Source organism: Corythoichthys intestinalis, chromosome 10, assembly GCF_030265065.1.
Source record: "Corythoichthys intestinalis isolate RoL2023-P3 chromosome 10, ASM3026506v1, whole genome shotgun sequence".
Lineage (NCBI taxonomy): Eukaryota > Metazoa > Chordata > Actinopteri > Syngnathiformes > Syngnathidae > Corythoichthys > Corythoichthys intestinalis.
The window spans coordinates 36,859,966-36,881,791 of record NC_080404.1 but is presented as its reverse complement, the minus strand read 5'-3'; the positions used below and the strand labels follow the sequence as shown (position 1 = coordinate 36,881,791).

Sequence of the window (21,826 nt, the reverse complement as noted above, 5' to 3'; positions counted from 1 at the left end):
GTTAAAATACTGTGGTATGATCTCAAAAGGGTGTTCTTGAATTAAAAACTCCCAATTTTTGATGAATTAAATACAAAATCTCCAAGGAATAATGGGGAAAAAATATCTCCCCACAAAATGTGAAAGACTCATTACTTTAGTATTACAAAGACGATGTTATCCTTTGACTTACTATTTAATACCGTATGATATTAAAGTGTGTAATTTCACGAAGAGAAATAGACCCATCCTATAGTATTTGGCGGAAAACACTCAGGTGACTTGAAGTGACCACCAATTTGGCCAAACTCAAAATTGTCCTATATGCATGTGTGATACATCATTGGAAAGCTTAAAATCTAAATTTTCTGGGGGAAGAAACATTTTGAAGACCAGGGCATTTATTTTTATTTTTTTAAACAGCAGACCCTAACTGGAGGCAAGAGCATGAGAGAGCATAATTAAAAACGCCACGATTTTGATGAGATATTATCGCGCACTTACCTCTTTTCAATCCAAAAAACTCTGTTATCTCCAAAAAATCACCGAGATTTTATACTCAGCTGTGAATGGCCACAGCCGGATTTTGGGGGGGATTTTATGGGTGAAACATGGTCATATAACAAGGGTCGCGATACAGATATTGCAGACATCGAGGAGTGGTCAAGATTTTCTTGTTCATGTATTTACCCTTTAAAATGTTTTTTTTTTTTTTTCATAGTTTGGATCGATTATTTATCATCTAAAATATTGGGGAAAATGCGACGGTAATTAGTCAAAAAATTAAGTTAAAAAAGATTTTAAAAAATAAAATTAAGCGATAGTTATGAGGTAGCTATCCGTGACCTTTTGCAGACACCATTTTTTTCATTGTGACTTAATTTGTCTAAAAGTTTAAAATATGCGAGTGAATAATATTTTAAAGTCCTTTTTTTTTAACTAAATATTAGGCATCAATAAAGGATTCTAAGCTAAAAATTACATTTCAAACAATAAATATGATTACTTACCTTCTTTTTATAGCTGGTTGAAACAAAAGCGGTTGTGCGACGTCTGTAAACGGGGGTTTCCAGGGTAAAACGGACAAATTAAAAATAGTTCGGGGGCTTAATGCGCCTATTGCAGCGTATAGACATAAGCAGATTTTAAGGGGGCAGAAAAGTGTCATTGTATGTAATTGACTTTCCTATATACAGTATATAAAAGTTGTAAAGCAATAAAACTGCATCAAAAAAATGAATGAAATGAACAAAAAAATTTATAATGGGTCAAAATTGTTTTTCGAACTGATCATGTGACTAGCAACTTATACGGTCATTTGCTTTGCAAATAAAATTCAGCAAAAAATATATACATATATATAAATATATATATATATATATATATATATATATATATATATAATTTTTATTTTATTATTTTTTTTTTTCCCTTCAAATGATTTTTTTTTTTTTTTTTTTTTTTTTTTTTTTTTTGATTGAAGCAACTTTTGGGGGGATTAAATGGTTTGACACAAATGTCTTACCCATAATATGGCCCAAACACAAAAAGGATTGCTTCAATCAAAGAAACTTTTTCGATGAAAAATTAAGTGTTCAAACGCAAATTTTTCAATCTCAAATATTTTTTCGCATTCAAAAACCATCACCTTTTACCATCATTGAAATTTTTCTTTTTTGGACTAAAGTGATTTTTCTTTTTGAAAACATATATTTTTTTGAAGCAATTTATTTTTTGATTAAATAATGATAAAAATGTCCTAGCCAAAATGTGGCCCAAACACAAATCGACTTTACTTCAATCAAAAAAGTTGCTTCAATCAAAAAAAAAACTTGACTTCAATCAAAAAAAGAAAATTTTTTTTGCATTTTTTGCAAATGCATTTTTTTATTTTTGCATTCAAACACTTTTTTTTTTTTTTAATTGAAGCGACTTTTTTTTGGTTGAAATTATGTATTTTGATTAAAGCAACTTTTTTTGATTGAATAATAAAGACACAAATCTACCTCCATATGGCTCCGCCTAGGGGATACAATTTTTGACTGGGGTAACTACATTGGCATGACACCGGCGGGCGTACCATATTCAATGGATGACGATCTTGGCGAAAAGTATTGCCTTAGCAGCCCGATTTAGAATTCCCCTCAAGAATGATGGGAAACAAAAACACTCATTGTCAACTTATTATTATAAATATTCTTGTAAGATAATTTTATTGCTGACACTGTGTTACGGGGTCATCAACATGTTGTGCCCCCCCCCCCCTCCCACCCCCCGCTCCAAAAGTCAAACTCCGCCTATGCATATAGACATATTGATTTATCAAACACAACAGATCTTTTGGCTTAATATACAGCAGGTTATTTAAAAGAGGGGTGCAAGAGCAGAAACTGCTTTTTCAGACTTGTCTGTGTTTTCTGCCATTTGTGTCTTGACCTATACAGCATATTGTATATTCACATCTTGAATGCATCATTGAATGGGGAGGGGGCACGAGCGTGAATGTATATGTAGTTTGTTTTTCTCGACATTTAGCTGTCTTTATCACCGTTTTATGGCTGTAGGCGAGAATAGAGCGTTTTGCGGACACCTGTTGTGCGCATCACCATCGTCCGCCTCCCACATAGACACGCGCACGCACGCACACGCACACAAAAGGGTCGTTGTGTAACTAATTGAGGGCAAATACGCTTTAGTTGCCCGGTTTTAAGACATTCCTGCGCGGATTGGGCGCTACTGGCTTTACAAGCTTTTCACGTGAAATGGCCCTTTAAAAAGCAGCGTCCTCCAATCAGGCGGAGGCACTGCGTAAACAGGCGGACGGAGAAGAGGCGAGCGTGTGCGTGTTTGCTGTTTTTTTTGTGTGTGTGTGTGTTGGACAAGCTGTTGACAGATTGACTCCCAGGATGGTCTCGTCCTACCCTTTACCGGAGGGCTTCTCCGAGTTTGATGTTTTCTCGCTGGGATCGTGTCTGCTGGTCGAGGGTGAGTCTGCGCGCGCCGCATCCATTCCTTTAGACGTTTATTCTTACATCCCATTCCTCATTGACGTTCTTCATCATGTGTTTTAAGGTCTGATGGGCTTTTTCCTAAATGCGGTCACCATCGCCGCTTTCCTCAAAGTGAGGGAGCTAAGGACCCCCAGCAATTTTCTCGTCTTCAGTTTAGCCATGGCCGACATGGGCATCTCCATGAACGCCACAGTTGCGGCTTTCTCCAGCTTCCTCAGGTGATTCACACGCTTCCCATCACACACGTTTGTCCATTAACGGGTCCCTTTAACTTTTTACACTGAGACCCCAGGAAAGGAATAGTTGGTTCTCTAGACCACCATAATAATAACAATTGATTTGCCTGAGAGGAGCTGAAATCGAATGATTATGTTTCATTATATTATTATTATTATTATTATTTTATATTCTTATATTCATTCATAAATAGAATAGAATAGAATAATCATGTTTCTTTTGAACTTGAAAAACTGGCATTGTCATATTTTGACCATATTTAAAAATGTATTTACTTTAATTATTTTTATCTTATCTAGTTTCTCTTTATAATTAAAGGGAAAAGAGAATAATTGTGTTCCGAGTGCCACTGATGGTGATGAATTCATTTAGATGGGGAGGGGTTGGCAGCATAGGCGGAGTTTGACCTTTGGGCCGGGGGGGCACAACATGTTTATGACCCCAAAACGCAGTGTCAGCAATAAATGAATTTACAAGAATATATAACATAATAAGTAGGAAATTAGTGTTTTTTTTGTTTCCCATCATTCTTGAGGGGAATTCTAAATCAGGCTGCTTAGGACAGCTATACTTTTCGCCAAGATCGTCATCCATTGAATATGGTCCGCCCGCCGGTGTCGGCCAATGTAGTTACCCCAGTCAAAAATTGTATCCCCTGGGTGGAGCCATACGGAGGTAGATTTGTGTCTTCATTTTTCGATCAAAAAATTGTGTTTGAATGCAAAAATAAATTCAAAACTCAAAAAAATTCATTTGAAAGCTTTTTTTATTTTTTTATTTATTTATTTATGTTTTTTTGATTGAAGTCATTTTTGTTTGTTTGTTTGTTTGTTTGTTTGTTTGTTTGTTTGTTTGTTTGTTTGTTGTTGTTGTTTTTTTTTTTTTTTTTTTTTGATTGAAGCAACTTTTTGGATTGAAGTAATGTTGTTTTGCATTTGGGCCATATTTTGCTAGGACATATGAGTCTTTATTATTCAATCAAAAAATAAGTTGCTTCAAACAAAAAATATATATTTTCAAATGAAAAATCACTTAAATAAAAAAAATAAAAATTAAATAAAAAAAAAAAGACAAATTTCAATCATAGAAAAAAGTTTTTGAATCCGAAAAAATATTTGAGACTCAAATATTTGCATTTGAACACTTAATTTTTAATTAAAAACGTTTTCTTTGGTTTTAGCAATCATTTTTGTGTTTTTGGCCATATTATGGGTAGGACATTTGTGTCTAAATCAATCCCCAAAAAAAGTTGCTTCAATCAAAAAAAAATATTTTCAAACAAAAAAAAAAAACATTTGAAAAATAAAATTGCCCTCCCCCTAATTTTTTTTAAATAATACGCAAAACAAATGACCCTCTAAGGTGCTAGTCATGGGATCTGTTCAAAAAATAATTTTGAGCCATGATAAAAATATCTTTTTTTGTTCATTTCATTCATTTTTGTTGTTTGCTTTATTGCTTTAAAACTTTTATATATCTAGGAAAGTCAATTACATGCAATGACACTATTCGGCCACCGGGGGGGCTGGCTCCCCCGCCCCCCCTTAAACTCCGCTTATGGTTGGCAGTTAATGATATTGTTTCTTTTTTTTTTTTATGTTCTTCAATTGCTTATTGTATGCGTATCCTCAATCATTTCCATTTTGTGTATTGATTTTATTTTCATTAAAAAATGAATGATAATGTTTCAGACCCATTCACGAGGTCAGACATTCCCTTCATTTGAAATTTATTTATTTTTCTTGTTTTTCCACATTATTACAATTATTATTGTTAATAATAATCAACATCATCATCGGATCGTGAGTCTTTGTATTATCGTCAAATATTGTGTGGTGTCCAAAGATATGACATATCGTAATGAAATTGCTGATATCCCCTAGTGAACACGAATTGTGGCTTACTATTCACTCTATCTCTTACAATCAAATATGTCTGTATGTGGTTATGAACCGAAACGAAGTGTATGAAATGATTAATTGACTCAATCGCGCCCTGACAGGTATTGGCCGTACGGCTCGGAGGGATGTCAGACTCACGGCTTCCAGGGCTTTGTGACGGCTCTTGCCAGCATCCACTTCATCGCCGCCATCGCATGGGATCGATACCACCAGTACTGCACAAGTGAGTACAACTCAGCCAGATCACAGATATAAAGTCGTTGTTACAAAGTGAAATAAAAACATAATTATATACAAGAACTGTGAAAAGCTTTTTCAGTGCCATTGAACTGCCACTTGATGTTGTCTGCCATACTTCAATTTTCATTCAATACACACATACACATTTAACATAATTAGTTCCATTTCACATCCAGCAACACTAGGTAATTTTTCAACCTTTATAAAATATTTTCAGAACATTTGTGATAATATGTCAACTAGTTGAATGACACCTCTTTTATGTCTGGAGGGGATCTGTATCGCTTTCACCGGCACTAATTAACTTTGACAAGGGTGGCAGGAACGCTGCCACACACAAAAAAAACCTACAAATGTGCAGAATGCTTTACGGCATACGCCACTTCCCCCTTTTCCCATTCATTATAAAGATGGAAGTCGGTCAAACGTGAATTCTGCAAAGATAGCCGAGCAACAAAAGAGACAAAAAGTTTTGTCTGAGGAGGAAAAAAAAAGTCCGGCTTTCACTCGCTAGCGTGACATCAACCAAACCTCCACCACCCCACACCCCCCAAACTCGTCAGCCCTGACGAGTTGGGTGGGGTGGGAGGGTAGCCACACTAAGGCTACATCAACACTAGGATGGACAATGACCTTAAACGTGTAATTAGTTGGACTATACGGCATGTTGGCTACACAAGTATGCCTATTATCCGGATTAGTTGTTACATGGATGATGTAGGATAACATTACCTGCCGCTTAATATGGACTGCTGTCTCCATACAACAATCGGATACTAAGGAAGTGACATCATGCAGTCGCCATTTTCAGTGCGGCATGACGGCATCATAAACAATGGAGGCGGACGATCATGACGTGGTATTCCTGCTCCTCTTTTCTTTTTCACACATTTTTCTTGAACCTTCAAACTACGTCGCAATAATATGCTTCAATTCAGTGCCCATTTGTGGTCCTCCTATCGCGGATGATGCGGAGATGAGCATTTTTTACAGAGCTCGTCTCCCGCGTTGTCACCGATCAGCCAGCTTTGGGGCTGGCCCCTTCCAACTCAATGCCAACCAAAAATGAGTATATAAAAATGCGCAGAGGAAAATTAAACCACAAAAAGTGACCTGTGTGGTATCCCCAGTCAAAGAGACACGCGATCACATGATTTTTTTCATGACTTCTCTGCCTGTCAAAACTGTTACCACTTCCAGGATCACCACTGTGATGCACAAGCACTCCTGGTTGCGGCTACCAGGAAATATACGCAGCGCCACACCAAATGTTTTCATTTGTTATTTTCCAAGTGGTGAGAGCACAACTGAGCATAGATTGTAACATCACAAGTAATGATGTCAGGCTTTTGTTGTTTTCTAAAGATTTGTTACAATCACAACTCGGCGACTGCTCGTAAAAGCCGAGCGTGTTCTCCCTTCACTCTCGCTCCTGCATGATGCGTTTAATTGCGTTCATGAAAAAAAACAGTGATCACAAAACGGAGTTCCCGACCATTGGTCTAGAAGGTGTAGTAATTTCGAAAATCCTGATTTTCTGAAAAAAAAAAATAGTTTGAAGGGTTTTTTATTTCAAATTAATTGAGACCTCCATTTAGCTGCTGTGATCATTTGTTTCAATGTATTGATAACATGAATTGAGAAAATTAACTTCATATCATAATTTACCTTTATATTAGACATTCTGTTGGGCTCACTGTTTAAGTTGCAAAATAGTTTAGTCAGCTGACAGCGACAACTGTAATGTCAGCGAGCCCAGATTGATTGACCAAGTTTAGTCATAATGCTGCTCAAAAAAAAAAAAAAAAAAAACATCAGGCTTTCAAAAGAAGAAAACAGCAGAAAGAGGCGAGGAAGCTGGTGACCACTTACAGTACTTCTAAGATAACCCGAGTTGACTAGTTACGCAAACTCCAATAAAAGGCAACAGTAAAGTTCAGACTGTGATGAAATGTCAAGCCGTTAAATATGGACACAACACACACGAGGAATTTGTTGTAGAATTTATTACAAAAAACTCAAGGGAGCACGCCAAAACACGCGAGAAAAATACAAATAATAAAGAGGCACGAACTGAGTCGGCGAGAGAACCAAGGGAAAGACATTGATGGCCAGAGAAGGCCAAAAAAAGTTGGTAAGTAAATATTGAGCGCTCCTAATGCACCACAAGTGAATGAAAAAAAAACTGAGAAGGCACATAAACATGACACAGAAAGCTGCTGATGGTGTTTTTATGCCCACATAAACTCTTTAGCTTAGCAAGTAGCCAACCGGGCTGCTTGCAGCTGTAAGTATTAAAAACAAATTGTGGCCAGCTAACATTAGTTGTCACCATTAACCACTTCCAGAAAATGGCTACAACTCACACACTAGCAATGACAGAGGCTCAGAATTTGGTGCTACACCCTTCGACCGTCATCACCATTACTTATTAAGTTTTACTATAAGTGTAAACTGTACTCATTGAGATCAGAACTGCAAAACGGTCACTATAAGTCCCAAGATTGGCAAATCGGTGTCGTGGTAAATCACTATACAACACAAATGTGTGCTACATGAATAAAACAAACAGTAAAAGAAAATTAAAAGTATACAGCAGCGAAAACACGCAGCCACTACTATTACTGTACACAGTGGGACAGAACTATAGCAACTAACAAAGACAATAAACATTAAATTATTAATAATGTTTAACTAAAATTCCAGCAAAGTATGCAGGAAAGATAGATGATTAAAGACTTCTCTACGGTAATTGCACAACATTTAAATAAAAACTAGGTAGCCCTTTTCAACCTTTATAAAATATTTACAGAACATTTGTGATCATATGTCGACTGACAACTAGTTGAATGACACTTCTTTTATATTTTGAGGGGGTCTGTATCTCTTTCACCGGCACTAATTAACTCTGAGGAGAGTGGCAGGAACCTTTCCACACCTTTAACTACAAATGTGCTGACTGCTTTAAGGCATGCGTCACTTATCCATTTCCCCATTCATTATAAAGACGGAAGTCGATGCAAACACTTTCACGCGAATTCTGCAAAGATGGCAGAGCAACAAAAGAGACAAAATGTTTTGTCTGAGGAGGGGAAAAAAAGTCCAGCTTTCACTCGCTGCGGTGACGCCAACCCCATCCCGCTTCGTCAACAGAACTCGCTGGGGTAGCCACACTAAGCCACACGGTTACTAACCGTCATTTGCTATTGTTTAGCCACAACTGTATCGATTCATTACCTTATTACTATTCATCCTTCACACAGCCGCTGGAAACAGAAATGTTCTTTAATCCATCTGCAAGCAACCGGGAGATAGATTGATTGATTGATTGATTGATTGATTGATTGATTGATTGATTGATTGATTGATTGATTGATTGATTGATTGATTGATTGATTGATTGATTTACGATACTTTGCTGGTGTGCACTGGTCCTTATGGGAAACGCAGCACTGGTCCTCATGAGAAATGCGGTCTTCCTTAAGGCAAAACACTACCGCTTTTGTCCACCGGCATCGCTAAAATCGACCAAAACTGAAAAACTACCAAGTGTTTCTTTAATGAAAATATGCATACTTATGCTCAATATGACAATATAAATGAACTGCCATGATCATAATAATGATAACATTCTGCAGCTGGATCAAAGTACCGTACCTAAATACAAATTGAACATAAATAAATAAATAAAACAATGTACAATATATACAGTAGTTTTAAAACAATACATTGGTAACAACTGTAAAACAGCTTTAATTTAATAAAAGAAAGAAAGAAAATATGAAAAATAGGCTAAAATATATTCTCAAAATAATTAAGCTTCTAAATGAGAATCACACGCTCCCTCTCATGCGTTCTGGTTCACTTGTTGGATGTCCAACCTATTTCAGTTAAAATAATTGGGCATCTATCAACATCAATTGATGGCAGACAATTTTACGACACTTTGCGGATGTGTGCTGGTCTTCATGGGAAACGCAGCGCTGCTCATGGGAAACGCAGCGCTGCTCATGGGAAACGCAGTCTTCCTTAAGGCAAAACACTAGTGCTTTTGTCCACCGGCGTCGCTAAAATCAACTAAAACTGAACAATTATCAAGTGTTTCTTTAAGGAAAAATATGCATACTTATGCTCAATGTGAAAACATGAATAAACTGCCATTATCATAATAATGGTAATATTCTGCAGCTGGAACAAAGTGCCGTACCTAAAGACAAATTGAACATAAGTAAATAAATAATACAATGTACAATATATACAGTAGTTTTAAAACAATACATTGGTAACAACTGTAAAATAGCTTTAATTTAAAAAAAAGAAAGAATGAAAATATGAAAATAGGCTAAAATATATTCTCAAAATATTAAAGCTGCTAAGTGAGAATCACACGCTCCCTCTTATGTGTTGTGGTTCACTCGTTGGATGTCTAACCTATTTCAGTTAAAATAAATGGGCATCTATCAACATCAATTGATGGCAGAAAGTTTTACGACACTTTGCGGATGTGCGCTGGTCTTCATGGGAAACGCAGCGCTGCTCATGGGAAATGTCTTCCTTAAGGCAAAACACTACCGCTTTTGTCCACCGGCGTCGCTAATTGACCAAAACTGAAAAATTACCAAGTGTTTCTTTAAGCAAAAAATGTATAGGCCTGCTTATGGTCAATGTGAAAATATGAATTAACTCCAATGATCGTAATAATGATGATACAATAGTTAAAAAACAATAAATTGGTAACAACTGCAAAGCAGCTTCAATTAAAAAAGAAAGAAATAAAGTATTATAAGAGGCTAAAATATATTCTCAAAATATTAAAGCTGCGAAATGAGAATCACACGCTCCCACGTATGTTTTCTTGTTAACACATTGGATGTCCAACCTATTTAAGTTAAAATAATTGGGCATCTATCACTATTAATTGATGGCAGACAATTTGGGAGCAACTGGAGATGTTTGAGAGAGTGCTGGCAGACGCCAAACATGTTCATAAAGTGACAATTAATTAAGTGTTCTCCCCAGGAACGAAGCTGCAATGGAGCAGCGCCATCACTCTGGTGATCTTCATCTGGCTCTTCACAGCCTTCTGGTCCGCCATGCCTCTCATCGGGTGGGGCGAGTACGACTATGAGCCCCTCAGGACCTGCTGTACTCTGGACTACAGCAAGGGTGACAGGTACTGACGTGCATTTTACGACGAATATGTTGTTCTGTACTGACTCCCCATTGTCCACATAGGAACTATGTCTCCTACTTGATTCCCATGAGCGTCTTCAACATGGCCATCCAAGTGTTTGTTGTAATGTCCTCCTACCAGTCCATTGCACAGAAATTTAAGAAGACTGGAAACACCAAGGTAAGAATGATCAGGAACATTCAGCTGACTGGCAGTGAATGATCACATTTCATTTTTTTATCGGTTAAAACATTTTATTATTTTTAGCTTTTTTTGTTTTGTTTTGCTTCATTTTATTCATTTATTTAAAAATTAAATTTTTTAAAAATCCATCATGTCTCAGTGACAGTGACTGTGATGGATGTCCAATTCATTTGAATCGGGATGTGCTGACTATCAGTGAATGATAAAATTTCATTTTTGAATTTTTAAAAGTTCAAAGTTTCACTGTGTATTTATTTATTCTTCTTTATTATTAAAAAAAAAAAAAAACACTGCCATTGACAGCGATAGATGTCTAATTTTATTTATTTATTTATTTATTTTATTTTTTAATGTATTTAGTTCTAAATAATGAAATTAAATAAAATTTTGAAAAGAATGATCAGTGCCACTGGTGGTGATAAACACCCAATCCATTTTTTAAAAATTCTTTACATTTAGTTTATTTCAAAACAACAAAAATCAATGTTTCAGTGCCTTGATACAGCATAGGGTCACAATTCCTTCTAACTGTATAAGCTGCACATGATCCTATTGCAAGTGGGAACATGGCAGCCCACAGAAGCGACCTTCCCATCCGACACGCTTTGAAGTAACTCATTGGGAGAAACCACAGGAATTCTCCCATCCCGTCCGACAAAAACGCACACACTCGGGCGCACGCGCGCATTCCTCATGCGTTCCTCATTGAGAGTAGCACAACAGATTATGTAGGTCATGATCAACACACGACCCAGTGATTTTGCTTGCAATGAGGATAGGAGGTCCAACAATGCATATTCAGACAAGGATGGTTGCTTGTAACAAGTTTGTTAATCTCAACCTTTTTATATTTTGTGAGGTCATTATTTGCAGATACTGACTTCTCTTGATAGGAACAGCTGCATAGTATGTTGGGTTTTTTTTTAAATTAGACAACTACACATGGTAAAAAGTTTGTATGGGTAAGATGTACTGTATTAAGGTTTACTAGCAGCCTTGCTATCAAGAAGTACTGGATATGCATATACAGTATGTCTATATATATATATGAACAGAATATCATGAAAAAGTTTGTTTATTTCCATAATTCCAATCATGGAAAATAAAATCCATGATCTTGTACATGAATTGAATTATGGATTAAATAAATAAATAACTACTGTAAAAAAAAAAAAAAAATAGGAATATCATTGAATGGATGGAATTAGGTAAATACATTTTCCTTGATATTCTAATATTTTAGATGTTTTTTTTTTTTTTTTTTTTTTTTTTTTTTTTTAAGCGTCTGTATATGGGGGAGGAAAAATAATCTAAATAATTACTGAATTTGTCATGAATTAATCCCCTGTCCAGCCATGAATTAATCTTGATTTTCCGCATTGTAGAACGCACGATACTATAAAACGCACACAAATATCTCAAAATTTAAGAAAAATCCATACACACACGCAGTACCCGACTATAAGATGCATGTGTCTGTCTTAATATGGGATTTTACATAGAGAGATGTTACACAGAAATATTTGATTTATCAAAAATATATTTCCTAACCAAATTAACATCAACACATCAGTGCGGTATCCACATACAGGGGCCTTTGGGAGCACCACACCACAAGTCAATCTCACCTTCTCTGAGGCAGACTGAAAGTTAAATTGTTTAACTTAAAAAAAATTACAATTCACTACATTTACAAATACCGTAATTTTTGCACTATAAGGCACCTGACTATAAGGCGCCACCCACCAAATTTGTCATGAAAACGATATTTGTTCAGAGATAAGACACAATGGACTATAAGCCGCAGCTGTCGTCACTGTATTATGGGATATTTACACCAAAACATATTAACCAGTAACACTTTATTTGACAGCGGCATCATACGACTGTCATAAGACCATATGAACCACCATTAAGCTTTGAACCAATTGGCTGCAAAGCTTCATTGCTTCAAGAAACTTCATTTGGCCATCACTGCTCCATTAGGGGAGACAGTAAACCCCCGCTGCCACCTGCTGTCAACATTGTTGTTGTCCAAAATGCCTCCTAGAATGCATTGCAGCGCTACAGATGTAAATAACAATTAAAGTTAATGTTCTGTGCTAATCATTTCTTCAGTTACTGTTCCAGTTATTTCATTAATTGCTAGTTATGGCATTTGGCAACACTTTATTTGACAGTGGCACCATAAGACTGTCATTAGACAATCATAATTATGACATGACACAGTCATGAGCATGAATGAATGCTTATAACAGATGTAATATAGTTTTATTCGGTAAATTATCTCGCTTTTGAATGGATGTAAAAGATCCGAGCTGGACATAAATGGACATAATTTGCCGGATGACCCTTAACGACATCATTGATCATAAGCATTCAGTAATGCCCATGATAGTATCACATCATAATTCTGACGGTCTTATGACGACGCTGTCGAATAAAATGTTACCTTTTAACCCAAATAAATCAACAAATAAGCCGCACTGGATTATAAGCCGCAGGATTCAAAATGAAGGAAAAAAGAAGCGGTTTATAGTCCGAAAATTACGGTAAGTAAAAATCAAATCCACTTTGCAAGGTCAACTCTACGCTTGCAGTGGAAGAAGTTCTCTTAAAAATCCCCCTTGGTAGGCTAGCGTAATTTTTGGACTATAAGAGGCTACCTTTTTCCTTCATTTTGAATCCTGTGGTTTATATTCCAGTGCGGTTTATTTGTTGATTTATTTTGGTTAATAGGTAACACTTTATTCGACAGCGGTGTCATAAGATTGTCATAAGACCGGCATAAATATGACATGACCCTATCATGGGCATTACTGAATGCTTATGACAGATGTCATTAAGTATCATCCGGCAAATTATCTCACTAACTCCATTTATGTCCAGTTTGGATCTTTTACATTCATTCAAAAATAAAATAATTTGTCGGACAACACTAAATGACATCTGTTTTAAGCATTCGTTAATGCTCATGACAGTGTCATGCAGAGGTTGCGCTAGACTTTTTCGTTGTCTGTCATTTTGACTGACAGGGTCATAAAAATCCGGTCATAATCTATTTTTACCCGTCACTTAAATTTTTAAAATGATGATAATGACATTGTGGTGACCCTTTGTTTGGCATAATTCACCTTCCGTACTTGTGTGTCCATTGGGCTGAGCGCGTTAGCGGCTACGACACAGTCACGTGACAGAGACACTTAAGAGCCGCGCGCGTTCCGGTGTTCTGACAAATTTTGCAACCCATCAAAAATTGCTACCTTGCGGTTTTGCACATGCGCGTAACGTTAAAAATGGCCGCGAATGCAGCAATTCCAAAGTAAACATTACAAACTTTCTTTGAAGAAAGGAATATTTACTTAAGTTTGATCATGTAAAGACATGTACTAAAGTTCTCAAACACATCCTACCATATTAGCTGCACACAGCAACTGCACCCCGCGCTCTCATTGTTAACGACTTCGCCGTGTCGTTAAGTATAAATTTACGCCATTTTCATATTGCACATGTATGTTTATGATGATGTCTAGTTTAGTTAGCACCTTTGGATAACATTTAGAGGCCAATTAAATGTAAAAGAGGGCTTTTTCAGCGCCACAAAAGCTTTAGGAGCAAAATTTTATAAGGGAGCAAATTTTGACAGAACAGCCATCACACATCAAGCAGATGAATATGTAACTTTTTCTCCGCAGTGACAAAAACAGCTGACTGTGGCCCCAGTAGGTAGGCTACATTATGGAACAATGAAATTAGCAGTTCACCTGCTGTGGCCTGAACGGAGTCTTACACCTTCCTCCTGGTGCGCATGGACTTGAATTGTGTGGCCGCTTGTGCAGTCCCTGTTTTTTCACCTCTTTTATCAACACCATCGTCGTTTTGGGGCTTTTTGAAGAAACTTCGGACACTCAGTTGCCTTGACATTTTTCAGAGTAAGGCCAACGACGTCATGCATCAAGAGAGACAATAGCTAATTAATATGCTCACTCGCCACCCTGTGGTCTGGGGGGTGAATTGCAACCTGTCAAAATGACAGGTGGACTTCAGTTTTTTCCGTCACCGTTTTAAAAAATCGGTCAACGACGGAAAATATTCGGTTAACGCGACCCCTGGTGTCATGTCATAATTATGATTGTCTTATGACAGTCTTATGGCGCCACTGTCAAATAAAGTGTTACCAAGTACCATAACTAGCAATAAATGAAGCAACAAGAACAGTAACTGAAGAAATAATTAGCAGAGAACCTGAATTTTGATTGTTATTTACATCTGTAGCACTGCAATGCATTCTAGGAGGCATGTTAGACAACAACATTGTTGACAGCAGAGGTTGACTGTCTCCCCCAAGGGAGCAGTGATGGCCTAATGAAGCTTCTTGAAGCAACGAAGCTTTGCAGCCTATTGGTTCAAAGCTTCATGGTGCTTCATTTGGTCTTATGACAGTCTTATGATGCCGCTGTCAAATAAAGTGTTACCGGTTAATATATTCTGGTGTAAATATCTCATAATACGGGGAGGGGTTATAGGTTATAATCCAGTGCGGTTTATCTTTCAACAAATGCCGTTTTCATGCCAGTTTTGGTGGGTGGCGGCTAACAGTCAGGTGCGCCTTATAGTGCCAAAATTGCGGTATTTGATTAAATCAGGGCTAAAGGGGATCAATGCTAGCATAACAGCTTTGCTGTAGTTCACTTTGGCTATCTGTCCTCTGTCAAAACACCCTCAGCTAGCCTTAAATTGTTGTTCTGTGATGGCATCAAGCATCGGGCAGAGCCTAAGTGCTTTTCTCCTCTGAGTGCTCATTGAAAACAGCTAATCGCCACTAGCATAGCATCCACTCGTTATAGCAAACAGTGGATAACCATTCTTTTAAAATTGGTCATTTGTACCGACAGAGCATCGGATGGAGCATTTCATATATAAAATCTCCCGAATTTTTAAGGTAATTGGCGAGCTTTGCAGCCTAGATGGTTTGACTTTGATGGTTCTCTGGTAGTGGCGAGGGAAAATTAAATGGAAATAAAACTTTTTTTTTTTTTTTTTTTTACAAGAAAAAAATTAAACTCGTTTGTCAAAAAAAAATCCATGAATAGCCGTTTCATTATAAAAGCCCCAGAGTTCAAATGGAGAGAAAAAACAGCCACTTATAATCCCAGTATCATGGTAATTGCATTACCATTGCATAATTTGTCTACAAAATCTACAGTTGAAACAATTTTAATGGATGACCAAATCATATAATAAAAATATGTAAGTATGGTTAATGCTGGAAAAACTGCATTACACAAGAATAGAAAAACAAACAGAAAATCGCCCTGAACTGAACACACAAAAAGCAACATCGCCTCTTTAGGACCGTAGTTTTCAGAACACTGGTAACCATTGACTGCGATAGACATCCAATCCATTTGACTCTTAATCATTCATGGTAGCCAATTTGATAGAAATCCCAGACAGCGGATGGATTCACTTTTCCCACAAACTATAGCTTTGCATGTGATCTTATTGCAATTCGCAACATGACAGCCTACAAAAGCAACATGCTATGAAGGGACTCATTGTGGGAGTAACCGCCGTCAACCTCCCAGTGAAAAACGACTGGACATTTATCGCCCTCAAAGGCACTGAAATATGATCATTCACTGCCAGACCTCAAGATATGCATAGACGAGCATTCCCACTCACTGAATAGGAATTGCATGCATGGCATGTTGGATTACATGAGTGAGGCTAATGAATTAGTAGCAGGATTTAGAGAGCAGCATAAAGTGAAGAATTCTCAGGGGTTAATCCTGTACTCGCTGCCTCTTGTTAATATCTTGGATTATTCACCAGCTGACTGCGACGTCGCCGCTGCTTTTCAATAAGATCGCCGCCCCTCATGAAGCACTTAATAATGGTGGCCAGAAACTATGGCTGCTTCTAACACAGCAGTTAAATGGAATACTTTCTTGCCAAACACAGTCAGACTTAATGATTAAATGTTTGAATTAAAACAGTGTGCGCTGTGAAATACAATGTTTTTGGTCTGACCTGTGCCGTATGCTTTGTGCAGTTCAACCCAAATACCCCCCTTAAGACCATGCTACTTTGCTGGGGTCCATACGGCCTCCTGGCCTTCTATGCTGCTGTGGAGAACGCCAACTTGGTCTCACCCAAGCTCCGGATGGTAAGAATTTGACGCACACAGCTCATCAATCCGATTTATAGTCAGGGCTGGCGCAATTGATTATTTTAACAGTCGATTAATTACAATTACAGTTGATTTAGTTGACTTATCAGATTTTTTTTTTATGTTATTTAGTGTAATTTACTCTGGGCTTCACATTTTTGCTGGAAATGGGCATTGCTGGAATGTTAAAATATGATTATTATCTAATTATGTAATTGTTTTCATGCAAAAATAGTTGTTTGCAAATTTCTCATTTTGATTGATTATAAAGCTGCTTTTGTTTAAAATTTTAAAGGGTATTTTTCTTCCCGTTTTTGTAAAAAAAAATAAAAATAAAAAATAAAAAATTAAATTAAAATAAAATAAAATAAATAAAAAAGGACAATAACCACTGTTTTCCCCCCATTTATTACCATATTGGCCCGAATATAAGACAGTGTTTTTTGCATTGAAATAACACTGAAAAAGAGGGGGTCATCTTATATTAGCTGTCTAGACATTATACCCATTCACGATGCTAGATGGCGCCAGATATCATTGAAGCGATGTTCTGTCATAACAGATCTCAGCTACTCTCCCCATTCACGACGCTAGATGGCGCCAGATATCATTGAAGCGATGTTCTGTCATGACAGATCTCAGCTACTCTTTTAGTTTAACCAGTTTGCATTATTTTATTGCAATGTTTTTCCTTATTCAGATTTGTTTCAAGACTACAGTTACAGTTAGACTTCAATTTGATGATTAATGCAATTATTGCAATTTTGTTGTTTTATCACAATATATTTGTTTATTTACATTTCAAAAACCAGAAGCCATTCATTTACCAATGTGATAGCACTTTAGTTTACATATTTAAATGTTCAGATATTAAGATTTGAATGAGGCAAAATAACATGCTTTTTCTCTCAAATATCTTATTATAATCATTTGTTTCGGCTGTACCTAATTATTTTCTGTATAAAAATTAATTTGGTGTTCAAAAAGTCTTTTTTCAAACTTGAGTCATTAAAAAGAGGGGGTCGTCTTATAATCAGGGCCGTCTTATATTTGGGCCAACACGGTATATATCTGATGTGCCACTTATCCTAACAAGGATCGCAGGGGTGCCGGAGCATATCCCAACTATGAACTATGAGTAGTAAGTAGGCAGAGTCCACTCTGAACTGGTTGCCAGCCAATCCCAACGAGACAAACAACCATTCACGCACACACTCATACATAGGGACAATTTGAAATATACAATCAGCCTGCCAAGCATGTTTTTGGGATGTGCGACGAAACCGGAATACCTGGAGAAAATCCACGCAGGCATGGGAAGAACATGCAAACCCCACACAGGAAGGAGATTGAACCCTTGATCTTAGAACTGTGAGGCATTCTGAGACACCATTTGATCCATGAGTAAATATAGACTACAATTGCACCACTATGTTCTTAGGTAGCATAGGTTTTAATGATGTATTTTTGTTGTTGTTTGTTCTTTTCCTCTTCTGTCTGCTTCTTTACTCTCTGTCCCTCCGAAACCTCTTCCAGTCCGATGCTTCCTCCTAATAAATAAAGCAAAATGAACAATCCCAATGGGAGTATATCAAACTCCCATATGGCATATTAAAAATGTTCGGTATAAATCAGGGGTGTCAAATGTGCGGCCCACCAAGGGGTCGTATCCGGCCCGCAGGGCTGTTCTGCCTGACAGACACGTTGTATGTAGCTCATTCATACTGTACATACAAACTCACATGCTTTTCATATTGCATACCTGTCAACCCGAGGCCGTTGGCAATCTTACAAATAGTGGTGTATGCCCTTACAAGTTGGTGACTAGTCTTACAGTGTTGTTTATAGTGTGCAATATGAAACAAAAATAAAGCTCAATTTTTAAAATAATATGAATTCATTGGTAATACTGCAACATATAACCTGGTGCAATCAAAAAATAATCAATATCTTCAGCTGCGCCATGATTACTAAAATTTAACAGTGACTTTTGTTATAATTGTATGTAGCACTTTTGGCAATTTCTATCATGTCTTGATGGCTGCACTTCATGGCACTTCAGCTCGCAATTCAGTTTGACTTGAAGGTAGTTCATTAGTGTGTCCAATAATACATTAAAAAGGTCATTTGATAAAATTAACGCAATCTTTGAGTCAGGGACAAAATCCGAACGGAGAAAAAAAATATAATACGCGAAAAACGTACAGATTTTGAAAGTACGGCGTACACATTTAAAAATCAGAGCTCACTTGTACAAATTACGCCGAAACCGTACAATTTGACAGGGATGATTTTGGCACCGGAAAAGCGTAGACTTGTGATTTGTGTAATTGAGTGCATGCACTACTGCACTTGGTTCACTTTTGTGTCCGCAGTTACATTCCATCATTCACCCCCTCCCAGTCAAAATGGATTGGACTGTTACCACCGTCAATGGCAGCCAATAAGTTAACAAGGAAGTGACCCAAAAAGGGCCTAAAAGCAACAGGAAGTGACACCAAATCAATAGGAAATAACCTGGAAATGCCAGACAAATCAACAGGAAATGATCCAAAACTTCCAGGGAGATATCTGCAAATATCTTAAAATTTCAAGGAAGTGATGCAAAATTAATTCATTGCCTGCCATTACCAATGATAGACATCCAATTAATTTAAACTGGAAGGACTGGCTGCGAATGCTTATCTTTCAGTGCATTTGATGTTCATTGGGCCCTCTTGGCGGCACGGTGGCTGAGTGGTTAGCACGTCCGCCTCACAGTTCTGAGATCAAGGGTTCAATCCCTTTGAATGTTCTCCCCGTGCCTGCGTGGGTTTCCTCAGGGAACTCCGGTTTCCTCCCACATCCCAAAAACATGCATGGTAGGCTGACTGAACACTCTAAATTGCCCGTAGGTATGTGTGTACGTGAATGGTTGTATGTCTCCTTGTGCCCTGCGATTGGCTGGCAACCAGTTCAGGGTGTAGTTGGGGTAGGCTCCAGCACCTCCGCGACCCTCGTGAGGAAAAAGCAGCATGGAAAATGAATGAATGAATTAATGGGCCCTCTCAGTCCAAATGAATTGGACGTTTAGCATCATTACGGGCAGCCAATAGGTTGGACTGGCCCATATGAGATCTAATTGCCATAAATGTGGCCCATGAACCAGATTGAGTTTGACACCCCTGGTCTAAAAGGACACTCAGATTTTCACTCTCCATGTCTAAGAAGCTGAACAGGACAGGTTAAAAAGAAAAGGGGGAAAGAAAACTGTGAAGCGGACGTGCTGCCAACCCTTATATTTAACTTTTTTTTTTTTTTTAAAAACAAAAATAAATAGATAAATAAATAACATTTTAATTGTGTTTATTCATTTTTGTAAATGTAAATAAATGTGTAAAAACTTTTGCAATACTACATTTTAAGGCCCATGTCCACATGTTTCAGTCTGTTACCATGATGACCCTTAGTTAGCCATTAAAAGGAAGATTTTTTCAGGGATTTAGGCATCTTATAGAGCCACGAAATTGGGCACTCGTGGTCAAATTGGCCCAATTAGAAGATTCATTTTGATTTTGAAAAAGGACGTGGCTGCACAGCTCAGTAGCCCCTCCTTTTTTGTAGGACCTTCTTCATTAGGGGTTTTTTGTCCTAAGTGTGTGAATGTATTTCGAATTCCAAAAAAGGAGTTTCAAGCAAGTTAGGTTCTCATGAGATGATGAGAGCAGGACGATCTGCCACCACCCTGACCAACGTGCCGTGCATGTCGTCCGAGTTGCGCCAAGCGGCAAGGGCCCGTTCCGTCCTGCTTGCAGGCCTAGTATCTAATTATTGTTGTTTTTTTTAATTCAATACATAACATTTTAACTGTGTTTATCCATTTTTGTAAATGTAAATTAATATTTAAAATAGAATAAAAATGATGAATAAAAAACATTCAAATACTTAAAAGAATAATAATTTGAAAAAGTAGATAAATTGATGTTAGAACATTTTCTTTTGAGAGGCTCCAAAAAGACGTCTTGGACAAGGTTTAGGTCAACGATGCCTCTGAAAGTTCCGATAGTTGTCGATTAATTCAATAATGGATTTTTTTGTCGATTAGTCGATTGATTGTGGCAGTCCTTCTTATAATTGACAAGCTTATTATAGTATTTAGGAGGCTATCAAAAATATTAACATTCAGGCTATTTCGAAACACTTCTGTTGATGTGGAAATGTAATACTGAAGACCAGGATCGGTTTAGGCAGTTTGATACTACAAACTACTGACAGACATCCAATTCATTTTGACTGGAAGGGCTGAAAGAGAGGTAACATATTTATGCTATGAGGAAATCTGGGGAAAAAAAAAAGTATAACGCAAAGTGCATTTCAGGTTGAAAAGTCCAATACCCCAAGTTTTTGCAAGTTTTTTATTTGATGCAATTTCTCCCACGCAGATGGCGCCCATTCTGGCCAAGACCTCCCCCACCTTCAATGTCTTCCTGTACGCGTTGGGCAACGAGAACTACCGAGGAGGTATCTGGCAGTTCCTCACCGGGGAGAAGATCGAAGTGCCTCAAACTGACAACAAGTCCAAATAAAGCTAGCATTGCAAATGTTGCACAGCCATTTCGCTTGTGGTGATTTTCTCGAACAGGTATAAAAGTGGATGTAATTCGTCTTTTGTTGTGCTGTTGTATGTTTTTTTTTCAAATGTTGCCCTTTATGTAGTCGTTTTTCTTGCAAAATATTAGACGGCAAATTGAATCTGTTCATAAAATAATCTTGAAGTTCAGCAGGAAATCTGTTTGTATGAAGACAGTTTACGGTCACTATGGCAATTACTGAAAAAGTCATTAAGTCGTTGGAATAAGGTGTTAAAAGCTGTAAAATAAATGAATAGAAAGTACAGTAAATGTATATGTTTAGCAATGTTCCTCGTAAC

The 21,826-nt window shown here is 37.3% G+C and overlaps 1 protein-coding gene across 1 annotated transcript; it reads left to right on the top strand.

The window, feature by feature from the left end:
* Positions 1-2,768: 2,768 nt before the first annotated feature.
* rgra (retinal G protein coupled receptor a) lies at positions 2,769-21,501 on the top strand. Its single transcript, XM_057849190.1, has 7 exons — positions 2,769-2,964; positions 3,052-3,208; positions 5,230-5,351; positions 10,388-10,541; positions 10,604-10,721; positions 16,801-16,914; positions 21,339-21,501. Exons 1-7 carry the CDS (start codon positions 2,886-2,888, stop codon positions 21,480-21,482), a joined length of 888 nt encoding a protein of 295 aa, XP_057705173.1. The 5' UTR covers positions 2,769-2,885; the 3' UTR covers positions 21,483-21,501.
* The last annotated feature ends 325 nt before the right edge of the window (positions 21,502-21,826 follow it).

Coding starts and splice junctions, on each gene's coding strand:
- rgra (XM_057849190.1), top strand. CDS start 2,886: ATGGTCTCGTCCTACCCTTTACCGGAGGGCTTCTCCGAGTTTGATGTT. Junction 10,722..16,800: donor AGAAGACTGGAAACACCAAG/GTAAGAATGATC, acceptor TGCTTTGTGCAG/TTCAACCCAAATACCCCCCT. Junction 16,915..21,338: donor TCTCACCCAAGCTCCGGATG/GTAAGAATTTGA, acceptor TCTCCCACGCAG/ATGGCGCCCATTCTGGCCAA.